A 15610-nucleotide genomic window follows, 5' to 3' on the forward strand; every position below is an offset into this window, starting at 1 on the left:
ATATTACCCTTTTATGATGTAGGATAGCCAGAACACTTCTTTCCTTCTCACATTAGTATATACATGTTACTTATTTATCTACCTGCCCTCGTTATAAGCTCCACAGGACAAAGATTTTTGTCTGTTTTGTTCACTGTCTCAAGCCCCTCTATTTGTGCCTGGCCTATAAGAGAGAAGGCATCTAATAACTTTTTTGTGGAATAAATTAATGAATATCCTGGGATCTGATATTTTTTGTCATCAGAGACAGGGTTTGCATTTGTATTTCAGAAGTTGACAAGGATTCTGTTGCCTACTAAAACCAGTTCAGCCCAGTTTGAGTGACTGGCCTGTCTACATTAACCTAATCCTCAATCTTTTCTGCAGGCAATATCAGTTGGCAAAAGCAACTTTACAGAATAAATGGGAGACCCCAGAAAAAGGCAGGGTTTTATTGCTGTATCATCCTCTATATTATCACATAGAGATGAATTTCTTCCCCTGGGGGCATTTGGCAATATCTGGAGCATTTTTTGATTGCTACTAATGGGGTCAGGGTGCTATTGGCATCTAGTAAGTAGAGGCCAAGAAGTACTTAGCAGCTTGCAATGCACAAAACAGCCCTCTCGTACCCCATAAACACACACACACAACAAAGAATTATTTAGCTCTGAGTGTCAATAGATCTGAGCTGAGATGCTGGCTAAGGGGAGCGAGAGGCCCTGACCTCAATGGTTCTGAAAGTTGCTTCAGATAGTCAATGTTGTACTACCTATCAGTGTAAGACTGCAAGTACCACACGAGCAAGAGTTAAGATGCTATTATTGGCCTACTACTAGGACCTCATACTGCATCTAAAATATAGTCATTTCTCAAAAAATAATTGTTGAAGAAGTTAATGGAAGAAGATGGCATAAAACCCTAGATATATTTGAGACACAATACCATGATGATGATTAAGCACTGCCTGGTTTCCTTTATTCTATTTTAAGATCAAATTGAGACCTATACTATTCACAGCTCTGTGGCTCTTAGTCTATTTTCAATTTCTATGAGAAGAAAAAGGAAATGTCCTATTAGTCCCCCTTGTGCAAAAGCTCATATATTTCATTAAAATGTCTGCTGGAGAAATATGTTTCCCCCTATGGATAAAACAGGAAATGATTTCAGTTCCTGTAAAACTTAATGGGGTGAGCTTGAGGTATTGAAACTCAGAGAACTATTTTTAGTTTGTTCTTGAAAGCATTTTTGGGTAAATAGTTGACCAAACTATTTTCTTTTCCCCCCCAATCAATACACTTGCTGATTCAGTCTGGATTTTTTCTCCATTGCAGGCTTCCAGTGAGCGCAAGCTGTATTGCTCAGCAAAGCTAATATGTTCATCTGTTTGCCATTTCTTGTTAGAGCTCTTTATCACACTCCGTGTCTTCATGTAGGTTAGTATGTGTATACCGGGGCAAGGAATTCATCACACAAACCTTCAGTTTTTATTTAAGTAATAGCCATGATTGTAATTGGTGTTCAGATAATGTTTAACTGAGGGGGGGAGGGGAATAGTTGTTGTTTTTTCTTAAATAAAATGAGGGTCCTGGTGAATAAGTAAGGTGCTTTTCTCCTAAGTATTGAGGGCACACTTTTCCAGAAGACCCAGAAATCAACACAAAAACAAATAAACAAAAAAAGAATCTCAGGATCTAGAATTTAGCAAAAGGCTGTGGAAGTTAGAAGACACTGCTGGATCCCCCATCCTCAACCTTTCTTCAATCATTGTCTTCCCCTTGAGGGATAAGATTCTAACATTAACCTGAGGGCTGGGCAGGGATTCTTGGAGACATTCCTGAATCCCCTCTTTCTCTCACACACTAAATTCAAAGCTTTGATTTTCAAGTGCATCCTGAAACTGCTGCTTCTCACTTACGCTACTTTGGGCTCCATAGAGAAAGCTTCCTCGCTCTCCTGCATTTGCTTCATTAAGCTTCTTCTACTCTTGTGTTCCTACAGTCAAATCTCTACACAGTGAGAACTTTTTAACAACTTGTCATAGTCTTTTACTTCCCTGCTCAAAACTAAGGACTTGCCAATGTACTCGGAATCTAAACTCCTTACCATGACCTGTCTGACCCCACATAAACTGGCCCTGCCTGCTTCTTTCGCCTGCTTTCTTACCCACTCCACCGCCCTCTTGCTGTTCCTTGGACCATCCCTAGTTTGTTTTGCCCCAGGTCCATGTGCACTTGCCAACCCCTTTGTATAGAATGCACTTCCCCCAAATATTTCCACCCATTTTTTTTCCTCTCTTCCTTTCGATCTGAGCAAAAATGTCACCTCCTTAGAAGAGATACCTTCCTTAGCTTCTCTAATGTGCTTTTCGTTCTTATAGCAATCATCACTATATAAAATTATGTGTATTTATTTTCTGTTTCTACCCTGGAGTAAATTCCAGAACCCTAGAACATTGTTTATTGTCCTTGGTGCCTAGATTGTGCTTCCCTTACATTAGATACTTGTTCATTATTAAAGGAATGAAACTTGACCAAAATGTTCAGTGATGACCTCAGGGTCCATGCTTGAGAGTGTAGGGGAGAAAACTTTCTAAATAAACTCTTTAGTTCTGCCTCCCATCCAATAACTTGGATTGATGGTGTTACGATGTGATTAAGGATGTAGGTTGTAGAGGAACTGCCTGGAGTTTACTGCTTTCTGACCTTGGGTAATTTACTTGAACTATCTGTACTTCACTTTTTCTTTTATTTAAAAATTTTTTAATTGAATTTGTCGGGGTGACATTGGTTAATAAAATTATACTGGTTTCAGGTCACTTTTTTATCTTTATAAAACATAATAAACAAAATAAATTTGCTTTGTAATAAAAAGCTTTATATTTTTATTAAGTGTAAATTTTAAGTAAATTTTAAATAACTGCTACTCTTAAATAAATTGAAATATATATTTTTTAATTTCACAGAACTCATTTATCTTTGATTCTGAGAATTAGGTGAATATATAGAAGCTGCAGAAAAATTCATTGCACATTATAAATACTCAATAGAAAGGCCTTATTATTACAGTCAATATCCATTATTTGCAGCTTCTGTATTTGCAAATTTGCCTACTCCCTAAGATTTATATGTAACTTCAAAATCAATACATGCAGAGTTTTTGATTTTGTTTTTTATGGTAATTTATGAACATGCACAGATTGGGAAAAAGTTTGAGTTGTCCAATACACATGTTCCCAGCTAAGGTTATTCAAGGTGACACTCTGCCCCTTGTTTCAGCTCTCATAAACAAGTGTTTTTCTCATGTTCTATTTTGTGCCATGTTTTTTTTCACATTTTTGTGCATTTTGTTGGTGATTTTATCAGTTAAAATGGCCTTCAAATGTAGTGTTGAAGGGCTATGTGGTGTGATTTATGGTGAAAATCCATGTGTTAGATAAGCTTCACTTAGGCATGAGTTATAAAGCTATTGGCTATGAGTTCAATGTTCCTGATTCAACAATATATACTAAACTAGAGGCCCAGTGCATGAAAATTCACACACTTGAGAGGTTCTCTCAGCCTGGTCTGTGCCCTCTCACAGCCCAAGTCCTCGGGGGATGTCTGACTGATGACTTAGGCCCTAGGCAGGGGTGGGGGGCGCGGGGGAGGAGGGTGGGTTCTAAAGCCATCAGTCAAACATTCTTAGCATTGCTGAGGAGGCTGAGGAGGCGGGAGAGGCTCCCTCCACTGTCATTGCACTCGCAGCTGTCAGCCCGGCTTGTGGCTGAGTGGAGCTTCCCCTTTGGGAGCGCACTGACCAGCAGGGGGCAGCTCCTGCATTGAGCGTCTGCCCTGTGGCAGTCAGTGCATGTCATAGAGACTAGTTGTTCCACCATTAGGGTCAATTTACATATTACCCTTTTATTATATAGGATTAGGTGTCTTTAAGTAGAAACACACATAAAATAACATTGTATATTGATTGACTGAGATACATGTTATAGCCAGAGGTTCCCAGTAACCTAAACCTGTGCTTTTCCTGAGAGATGTGATTCAGTATTCTCTAATCCAGTGTTTGTAGTCATGTTATAGAGCAGGGGTGGGCAACCCCTGGCACGCGTGCCAAACAAGGCACGCCAGTAACTTTTGCTGGCACGCAAAACCTTCTCTTATAATCTTCCATTTACAATTTTTTTCTTAATATCGACTTTTTTATTTTTCAGATAAATTCAGTGTAGGTGCATCTTAGATAAATAAATAATTTTATATAACAAGTTATCTTAAAGACCATAGACATGGATTGACAAGTGTGGGGAAGAGCAATTTCTATGCCTCTGCCTTAACTCTCCCTGCCTTCCTAGATCCGACCAGTGTTTTGGTTTCATCCACGTACGCTTGTGAATCTTTGTCCTCAGTGATGAATTTTGTTAAGTCTCATAATAGGAGTAGCCTGACAGATGGAAGTAGTAGCTCATGCATATCTCTAAAGGTCATGAAATATAAAACTGATATAAAAATCTCTGTCATCAGTGATGCAGCAGCAAAAGTCCCACTGATAATATCAAACGGATTCATAAAGTTTTCTGTCGGACTATCAGTGTACATGTATACATTAAAAAATAAGTGTATTTTTCATCATCATATACTGTTTTTGTCGCTCGAATGGATTTTATTATTTCTTCAAGTTTCTTCACATATGTATCCTTAAGAGATATCAAGTAGGCATAACATGTTCTCAAAAAATTAGGGTTGGCACACAGAAGAATTTTGAGTCAGAGATTTTGCTGGTTTTGGCATGCACTCACAAAAAGGTTGCCCACCCCTGTTATAGAGGATACAGTAATTACTGTAAATAATGAGAATTGACTGTATCTCTCTCCTTCCAGTCACTAATCAACTTCTCCAGAAAGTAGTTGTAACTCAAAACCTCCATTTCATCACATGTCCTTGCACATTGTTTTATCACCTGGCTCACACCTCTATCATTTGGCATTCTCAGACTCCACGAGAGGAATTTGGTGAGACATCAGGACCCATGCAAACAAGGGGCTCCTTCAGGACTCTCAGCTACTTTCTGCATGTTGATGTCATTCTCCCCTCTCTCCCTTTGCAGTGTGACTTTCTCTGGACTTTTTGATCTACATAGAAGGAGAACAGTTGTCATTAGACATTGATTTTTACATCCTGCCATCCAAATAAACAAAGAGAGACTGTCAAAATCTCTTCTCGGTTCTATACATCCTAAGGAAGACCTAAGTCCCAGGTTGGGTCAGGTGCCGCTACCCTGGACACTCAGTTGAGAGCAGGGTGCACGTGTGGTACATGAAGTGTTGGTTGTTATAGCTACAACTCTGTGGGTGATGTCTATAGTTTATAGCTACATTGGCTGATGCAGTAGCTGCTACTCACAAGGTGGTTATTCACATTTAAATATAAATTAATTTTAATAAGTAAAATTCAAGTCTTCAGCTCTACCAGTCACATTTCAAGTTCTCAATGGCCACATGTAATTAGTGGCTACAGTATTGGGACAATACAGATATAGTACATGCTCATCATCACCAAGTTCTAGTGCACAGTACCACTACAGATAAAATGGTTTTCCTCAGAAAAGGAATGGAGGTGTGGATAGGGAGGAGTGTTTGGGGCAGTTAAATCAGTAGATGTCTCCTATATTTTCTTTGCAATACTTGATAAAACTGGCCCAGTCCCCATGGGGCAATTTCTTCCTCTGGTACTCAGAATATTTTTATACTCTTGCTGGGTAATCCTTCCCCCTCATCCTCCCTTCTCTTTTAAGTGACTCAACTGTCCCTGTGACTTTTCATAGCTACAGGCTAATGACTCCCAAATTTACATCTCATTCCCAGATCCCTCTTCTAAGTTACGGGCTCACAGACCTATCTATTCAATACCTCCAACCACATATGTCAAAGCCCATTTGGCATTAATATCACATTGAATTCTTGATCTACTCCAAATCCCCTCCTCTTTCCATGTCCCCCATCTCAATAAATGAAATCTCTTTCTGCCCAGTGTGTTATGCCAGAGGTCTTGGAAAAAGCCTTGACATCTTCCTTCTCCCTCTCAGCACCCCTTTGGTCAATTAATCATTCAAAATATTTTTCTAATCTAGCCACTTTAAAAAAAAATTTTTTTTTCTAGCATGACCAGTGTGGCTCAGTAGTTGAGTATCAACCTATGAACCAGAAGGTCACGATTTGATTCCGTCAGGGCACATGCCCAGGTTGCAGGCTTGATCCCCAGTGAGGGGTGTGCAGGAGGCAGCCGATCAATGGTTCTCTTTCATCACTGAAGTTTCTATGTTTCTCTCTCCCTCTCTCTTCCTCTCTGAAATCAATAAAAATATTTTTTAAATTTTTTTTTCTAATGCCACCATCTTAATGTCATATTCTCCTTTCACTTTTCCCATGACTAATATTTATTCAACTTTCTGCTTCTGCTCTAATGTCATCTTCTTAAGAAATCCCTCTCTGCCCCTGACTTAAAGTTTACCTTTTAATGTCATCCCACATTATGCTTTTCTCAAATATGATAAACTATTTGTTTAATGTCTAACCTTCTTTCTCTAGTTTGATAAGAGCAGGAAATGTAACTGTTTTGTTTGTGAGCTTTGTGAATTCTTCTTTTTGTCCTTTAAGTTGTGGTTATGAATGTCCTTCAGGTTTTGTTTTTCCTCTTCTCAAAAGATGAGTCCCAGTCACCATTACAAGCCTTGGCTCTTCTGAGAGACATGATCTCCTCTCAAAATTAGCCTCTCCTTCCTGCCCCCTTAGTTTCCTGAGGAGCATATGTTCTCTCAAAATTCCAACTATATGACCCTTTCCCCCAGGACAGCTACAAGCCTGCACTGACCTCCCATACAGTCATTGAGACCTTTGAATCCTCCTGTGAACCTTTCTTGCAGTCTCAGCCCATTTAAGTAACACCTCCTAGAGATAAGCAATGCACAATCTGCCCAAACACTAGGGGCCTATATCCTTCCTGTCTCGGAGGTCTCACTTCTGTCCTTATCTCATTCCCTAGAACTTTGAGGGGCTTCCTAATTCATACCCCCACCACCACCATTTCCTGTAGACTTCTGTCATTTCCCAACACTGCAGAAGTGTTCTGTTGAAAAGAACCTACAGAACACCTTACCCTTCTGACTTTGTAAATGAAGAAACAGTAGGCCCAGCAAGTGGCAGACTCGTCACTATACCCAAGGCCTTCTTCCTTATACTTGCTCAGAAAGCCTCATGGCTTCCTCTCCTACATGTGAAAGACAACAATTCTTTGCTAGCCATCCATACCAGATTCTCTGTAATCAGAAGTTTTCTATATCCTTATTCTTGGAAATCCTTATATTCACCATATCTATAGATTTGCTGGAGGATCTTTGTTCTTTTGGTTTATTCCACCTACAACATCTTTCTCCAGTTTTATCCTCTGTCATGGACCTTGGGTTTTGAACCCCAAAGCATGCCTTATAGTGTTCTCTAATACATTTTGTTGTTGAATGTCTAACCAAATATTTAAATTAATCACTTTTCCCCATATTGAATGTGGCTAAATTTCCAATAAATACCCACCACCATATTCCAAAGTTTGTACTAAAATGGAAAATACTGGGAAACATTCACTTGATGTATTCAACTCTCAAAAAGCAGTGATTTCTTAATAGTTGGCAATTTCAGCCCTATTACTTGCTCGCTTGAGAAAGTATATTTGATCTCCTGATCTTAAATGACCTCCGGTGCCTTTTCAAAGTAGACATGGATCCGATCAATGGTAGCTAGGGATTAGTGAGGAAGAGGAGAAATGTGGAAGTAACAGGGGGAAGAAAATAGGCTAGAAGATACTAGAAGGGAATGAATTTGTAATATGTCCTCAATCAAAGATATATGTTAGATAATATGACCCAGACTTTAGTTCCTGAAAGAAAATTTGCATCATAAGCATTATAAAAATTGAATCCAGGAATTATTTTAACAGTTGGTTCTTGGCCCTAAGACTGGCCAACAATATCCAACAGTTTAAAATAATTAGAAAGTCGAATGGTTTATTAGAAAATGAATATTTCTTGGCCCATAACTTGCTCACTGAGTACATTAACCTTTATTATGGACTCAGCTCCACTCCCTTTTAATGTGATCTGCTAATGAATTTTGAGAGATCTCTATAGAAATAAAATTCATTTTTTAAAAGATACAAATTAACTGGCAAATTTAGGACTATAACATAAACAGCAGATATAAAGTCTTAAATTAAGTGGTTAGTTGCTTATCCATTGTTGCTGTCTACGTACATTTGGGAGATTTCCCAGGATGTTATGTTGAGTTTTGAAGGCCTGTGTAGTCTTTAGCTTGATCTTTAAAAACAACAGAATTTAAGTGAATGTCAATATAAGCAGTGAATTATAAATATCCTCTCTCCCAGCATATTTGACCAGAGCTGTCAATAAACAAAATCGTATTTCCTAGGATTTGAGGCACGAATACTGAGCTATGCATTTGAATTTACTGTTTGAGCAGAGGACCCTAGGAATATATGAGCAATTTAGACATCTGTTGAGTTATTCTTAGAGTAAAACTGGACACATGCACATTTTAGGAAATGAAATAAAATTTGTATTTGCATTAAAATGTTGTTTATATATGGCTAGTATGATACTTTTTACATTAAAAAGTTATCTGAGTTAACTACTATGCACAGCATTATTTGATCCTTCCCCTGCCCCTCCCTCACATATTCATGGGTATTTCTATGATAAACTTAGTTCTTGCCACATAATACATATGTTTCTACTTCTTTTCCCCAAACCTAAAACCCTAAACTACATAAAGTGGTAATTTCACCCCACACTGTGCAGCTGTTGGCTATCTCTGATAGCCAGATGATAAAGACTAAGCTACAAGCAAAAGCAGAAGTTTTGCAATGAGAAGAGCTCTCCTTATATGGCCCCCAAACCAAATTATAAACCGAAGTCTATAAAAGCGTAGCCTCTAAACTGGTCTCCCTGAACTGACACCACTGATCCACCAGGGTGTTCGTCTAGATGGGGAAAGGTGTGCGGGCGGACAATGGGGCAATGGGTCTGTGATGTGATTGATTTCAGGTTCTGGAGGAAGAGATGTGCTGTGAACTCTCCTAAATGAGCAATGTCAGAGGAGGATATATTTCATTAAAAGGCCGCAGGGGAAACACACATTCATACAAAGAAACAATAACAGCAGTAAGAGAACAACAAAGCCCGAGTCCCACCTCATGGCCTGGCTTCAGGACAAGGACAGAGTAGAATCCTGCTGTCAGGGAACAAGGCTTATGCTCCTTCAACACTGTAAAAGCAATCCTTCGGAAATCAGGTGCCCAACATGGTCACTCCAAACAGGTGCATGCATTTGGAAAAGCAAGTTTGTAACATTGTACAGCTTCGAAAGCTGCAGTGAGTACTAAATAATGGAGCACTTTTGTTCAAAAGCAACATTTATTTTTCAGGAAGATAAGAGGGTTATTACATGTGCTATGAGGGGAAAAAGCTGCATGTTACCAATATGACAAACACAAAAATGCTACTTTTGAAAATGGTTTGCCCTCTAAGAACATATTGAATGAAAGGCATTTATTTCAGGTGCATTTATTAGGCTTTGTTTTGAAATGCACTTTGTACGGTGAGTTTTTTATTCCTTTGATGGCGATGAAACAGATTTATTGGAAATACAATAGGTAACAGATAACCAAGGGAGACGTTTTAATAAAACACCGAGGAAAGAAAAAAGAAAAGTGAGGGGATCTGCCTGCTCACATTTCAGCGAATAGATAAGAAGTGCAGACAAGGGCTTTCACGGGTTCCCAGCCTGGAACGTTTATTGAAAATTGGGTAAAACACTCTCATTTTTCCTACTTACAGACATGATGTAAACTGAACACGCTAACGTGATGTCACACATTTTGGTTTTGGTACAGGAATCCGATGTTTTCAGAGGAAACTTGCAAATGGTCCCGAAGGGGAAGAGTGATGTCCTGTCTCAGCTATTGCTGATTGCACGCTGGGACTTTGGACAACAGAACAATCTCTGTTTAATCTTACCACTCACTCCCCTGGACACATTTTGAAGGCATGTTTTCAAAAAGCATTGGCCTTTCTTTTCAAAGAGCTGAGAAGAAATGAGCTAGGGGTAGCTGAGGATTTGGTCCTGAGGGCACCATGCTTACTAGTAAAATTCCAAAGAGATTGTGGTCCCTCATCTGACACGGGGACTTAACAAGCACCTGTCATATACCCCTCACTCAAATTGGGTCTAGTCAGTAGGGACCTGGACTCAGGAAAGAAATAGGCTCTCCTTTTATCTTTCAAGGCAGCAAGAAAAACGTAGTTCTCTCTGAGACGCCCCTCAGCTATCTTGATTTCAGGGTTGCTTTCTTAAGAGTCTTGCTTTGGAGAATGATGAATCACTTCCTGCTCCTGGAGTCAGTCTCCCTTCAAATAGACAGTAAGGAGCCAGAGAGGAAAAATTACTCTGCATAGCAATGATAACCACTGATGCAGAAACAGTTTTCTAGTGGTGGAACCGGGCCAAGCTCTTGCTCCCACAATTTGCAGAGTGGCTTCTTAGAATAAGCCCCATAGATCTGGCGAAGAACTAGAGACCCCAGCTCTGATTTCACTTGGTTCAGAAACAGGACTTCAGAGTTGGGGAGTGTGTACATGATTAGGGATTTATATAAATAAGCTTAGGTTGTTTTAATACACAAAAGCTTTTAGGCTATAAGTAATCCATGATGGCTTGCCAAATATAAAATGCCATTGTAAATCCATATATGGAAGAGACAGGAACACAGAAGCAATATACAGAAAATCAATTAGCACAGTTTGGAGAGTTTGAATTCATTATTAAATATGGGTCCTATCAAGTATTCTATCAAATTTCCAGTAAGGTTAATAGCGCAATGCTTAATTTTTTGACTTTCAACTACCTAAATCTTTCAATGAGCATTGTTCTGAAAGGCTCATACAGAGTCCCCAGGCCATTCTCCAGAGACGTTACTTCTGCAGATGGGTTTCTGGAAAGAAACAATTAAAATTTGTACTACAGCTTATCAATTGCATCTTGTAGGATTATAATAACAAGCCTTCTGAGAAAATTTTTTGAGGCTGGTGTTACATAAATTGGCATGCCTCAGCAAGATGCACCAAAAGGAGACTTAATTTCCAAAGCGCCTGTCTTATCATGGCATGCTCTTGGAGAAAGGTAATTATTGTCTACATAGGCAAGTATGTAGTGTGTCTCATGAAGAAACATGGTTTGGTTTGTGCCTTTTCCCCAGGAACCATATTTTCCTTTTTTTATAGTTAAGATGTATATAAGAAAAACTCATCTTTTGGTTTTTAATATATAAGGTGCTTTCTTTAAAAGAGCAAGATTAAAAAATTTTTTGTGATTCAAAATTTAAAAATAAATTAACCTTCCGAATATTTCAAAGACATATTTCATGTATTTACTATGTCCCTTATTTTGTCAAAAGACTTTAAGGAACTAAATAACTCAACCTTATGTAAGCTCTGGTGTACCTGGTTATATATACTGAATAAACCATTTGACCATTTACATGTAGACATGGATATATCCTCAGACACTATTATTAAATACAATTCTATATTCTGGATATAGAGGTTGATGATATACCTTTCTGCTTGCCATGACACTAAGGAAGCTAAGCTGAAACTCAACAACCACTTGTATTCATTGCTTTGCAGGCTAGCAGTAAGTTCAGCTGCTGGTGGGAAAAGGGTCACTTGTAAAACCCTCCTTATACTAAAGCAGTGGTCGGCAAAAGGGGCTCTTTGGCCCCTTGAGTGTGGCTCTTCCACAAAATACCGACTTCTGCGCATGGACCACAAAGTTTCAATCGCCCTGTACATGTGCACCCGCATGTGGTATTTTGTGGAAGAGCCACACTCAAGGGGCCAAAGAGCCGCATGTGGCTAACGAGCCGCAGTTTGCCAACCACTGAACTAAAGGATCTTCCATGCTTAGTGAACATGCGTATTCTCTTATCGAGGTGGTCTGGAGCTGCAGATACAATCACACCGCTCATGGTGATCCAACTGGATGTCAACGAGAGCCATGGAGTTCGATCTACCCCTTCTCCTGAGATGGCCAGGATCAAACTTTAATACCTAGGATGATAAGCATATTTCCTGTTAGAAAGCCCTTAGAGTACAACTCAATAGATGTCACTTACTCTCTTTGTGACAGCTGGTTTTTAACCCTTTGAGAATTCACACATGTAATTATTTTTACAATTATCAACTCCTGGAAGTGAAGGGCTCAACTGATTACCTACCTGCAGTACCAAGATGACCTCAGGGGTCCTAGCATGTAGTTATTGACAGCTTTCTAAGGGCCTGCATTTCTCGGGTGCTGTCCCAAATATTGTCCCGACAATTCTTCTGCCAAAGCATACGTTATGGACAAATAACAATACTGAGCATATTATTATTTCTGTAGACAGCACAATGAATAAAGTCATGAACATAAAATGCTGATATTGCTACATTTTTGATTGATGTAAAACAATTTTCCAAAATGAAGATCATTAGGGCCAGCTATAAAGAAATGAAAATGTGTTTATGTTCTTACATATATGTTAATATGTAATACCTTTTATAATTCAAATCACTAAAATTTTTGTACATTACTATTTGTGTATCAATATAACATTTCTTAAATTAATAAAGTATATCCTCAATATTTTAATGAATACGTTTAAAAATATATTTTTAATTAGTAAGTTGAAATAGAAGCTAGCCCTTCTTTCCTGCTGTGCCTTCACTGAAGTAAAATATCAGTCATCCCATCACACATACTTGGAAAATTATGTGCTTGTTCTTATATATACTATATGGTCAGTTTAATTGCTTTTCTTGTTTATGCTCTTAGGTTCTGGTTAGCGGTTAGCCTTCACTTTTGATTTTGTTCTATCTTCCCTTTAGACTCTGAAGTCTGTCAAAGTACCATACAATTATGTGACATTTTACATTTTTCAAAGAATTTTCACAGATGCACTATTTCTTTTGCCCTCAGACAAACCGCATCACAAACTAGAGGAGGTATCCTTATTTCCATTGTACAGATTACAGAATGGAAACTTTAAAGAAAGCTAAGGGTCCTCTGGGGACTCGGACCTTGGAGCTGGGCTTTTTCCTCTGGGCTCCTAGAACACTCCGACCCAGTGCCTCTCCAATGTGCCTACGATTTCCTTTTGTGCCTCCTTGGGTAGACCAGACACACCTGTGCCATGTAAATATAAATGATTTGGACTTCATTGCATTACGTACTATTAAGTCCTTTACTCACTTTGTTCACAGATGAGAAAAGAGGGAGAATAAGTGACTTGCCCCAAATCACAGAGCTAGTCATTAGTAGAACCAGGGTTTTACTCATGACCTTACCCCTGAAATTAAAACTTTGTTTGTATAAGTCGGCAGCATGCTGGAAATATAGTAGCTGCTAAAGAAACCTCCTGGGTGAAGGTGGTGGGAGATGCCCGCAATGCAGGAGGGAGTGAAAATTCCGGATTCATCCTTTTTACCTCCTTCCCACATCTCTTCTAGTCTACCTCCAACAAACACAGGGGACAAAACAAGCCAGGCAATAAAGAAGAGGCCAAAAGAGTGGCCCATGCTTTGACCACTTTTAATCCTTTCCCATGTTTGATAGGAAATGTGAAATACCAAGAGCAGAGTGACATTGACATTGGTCCACTGCTCCCATGTTCTCCGCTGTTGGCTAACTACAAAACACAAAAGATGCCGCTTCTCTGTGAAAAAATAAGCAAAAGAAGAAATAGTTGAAGAATGTATTAATTACCTTCTGGGGCGTTCAGCAGCCCTGCCCAGTACAGATTTGGTCAGAGTGCCTAAGAAGGGGTAAGAGGCTGGAGTCCTACAGCTTTGCCAAGAATTTCTCAATACAAATTAGCTGTTGTCCAAGACTGGCTGCATGTAAATGGGATTTGGGGGCTGGCAGATACAGGGGAGGAAAATGATTTATAAGAAGAAGAGCATACGTTAAATATTCTCTGTGTAAAGAAGGCCATTATGGAAGCTTTTTACGTTGCAATGAGTGGCACCTATAAAATCAGCACTGTTGATTTGCTTTCTCATTCCATTTGCTTTCTCATTTGAGATGAGAGCAGAGACTGGGCAGTGTTCCTAACTTGCCTCCTGACAGTTAGGGGTTTTCCCTGCGTTTCATATTAAGCAATGTGAGCACAGCATATATGTGTTTTGCTGATAAGAAGAGAAAAATGAATTGGCAGACACTTTCCCAGACAAGACGGGAAAGCACTGTTTGAACAAAGTGGAAATTGGACTGCTTTGCTGACTGATCACAGGACCGATGTTCAAAGCTTTCAGACGATGTAATAGTCTTAAGTTCAGGTACACAGCACTGCAAGGAGGCAGAGAGCAAAGCTGATCTGAGAGATGGTGGAAAGTTAAAAGAAAAATGAAGAGCTTTTATCTGAGATAGCAAACTGGCTAGTTATGGGTTATCTGGTCACTGTCAAAGGGAAGGAACCATTGAATTAATTACAGCCACTGCTGGACACTTGCTAATAGGAATCATCACAAAATGATTTCCTATTTTCCGAGCTGTGATTCACAGCTGCAAGCACACACACTGAAGTAAAAATTCAGTGAAGGGCAGTCAGCCATTAAGAAATGTGGGTGAAAGTGGAAATCTCAACTCCTCTTCACCGCCTGCAAACACATGTGATGCCAGGGAAAGTTGACTTTTACTAAATGGAGAATGATGGCACACGTTGGTAGCTTTCATAACACTACACAAAGCCAAAAACGCTCAGTTTGCAAATTACCATATCACAAAAGATATTTAACTTTAGTGCCAATAAACCACCGAGTGAATCCTTGCCATAAAGCTATTACACTAATAAAACAATACCATGCAGAAAAGCTATCGGCTGAGTTGCCTTCTTGTTTATTGGGAATATATATTTTAAAAAGGCTGTTAAGGCCTTGTAATAGTTCTCAAATTAATGGCTGACATAGGAACACAAGTACATATTTCAGGACAAATGCAATGTCTAAACCTGAATCATTAAGAGCTTATTTAAGATTCTCTCCCAACTTCTGAGGCAGGCACTGTTCAGTACACATATAGTTTCTTATCTTAAGATTTAAAGAAAACAGTTCTTATTTTTGCTTCCATTTTGACTTTTTTCATGCTTAAATACTATATGAAAAAAATGTGCATCGAGTCAAGATTTTAACGGCTGGTAGTTGATTTTTCTGAAATCGAAGTGACCACAGCAAAAATACTTTGAGAAGGGATAGCATTCTTTTCTACCTGGGTAAGTGCCCAGCTTGCAGCAATAGTTGCAGCAGAGGCAGCCTTGCAATAGGAGAAGTGATTCCAAGTCACAAGACAGAGCATTCAGTAAAAAAGACATGAATGATGAAAAGTTCAGCAACGTTTTGTTGACAAATTAAGTTTGAAGGTAACCAAAGGCTGGGAGCCTATAAAACTCTCATGAATTTTGAAAATGCAATCTTGATATCAGTGGACATTTACTTCTAATAGAAGTTTTCTGTGAACACACTGGGGTTGCTATGGGGTATACTT

The 15610-nt window shown here is 39.0% G+C and overlaps 1 protein-coding gene across 2 annotated transcripts in view; it reads right to left on the bottom strand.

Moving 5' to 3' along the window:
• Positions 1 to 9434: 9434 nt before the first annotated feature.
• PDGFD (platelet derived growth factor D) overlaps positions 9435 to 15610 on the bottom strand; it is a 222435-nt gene continuing 216259 nt past the window's right edge. For both annotated transcript variants that reach the window (XM_059707926.1, XM_059707925.1), the window contains exon 7: positions 9435 to 12141. In XM_059707926.1, the coding sequence (XP_059563909.1) occupies positions 12016 to 12141 (126 nt within the window). In that variant the 3' untranslated portion in view covers positions 9435 to 12015. The remainder of the gene's footprint in view (positions 12142 to 15610) is intronic.

The sequence above is a fragment of the Myotis daubentonii genome, chromosome 9 (genome assembly GCF_963259705.1).
Source record: "Myotis daubentonii chromosome 9, mMyoDau2.1, whole genome shotgun sequence".
NCBI classification, from domain to species: domain Eukaryota; kingdom Metazoa; phylum Chordata; class Mammalia; order Chiroptera; family Vespertilionidae; genus Myotis; species Myotis daubentonii.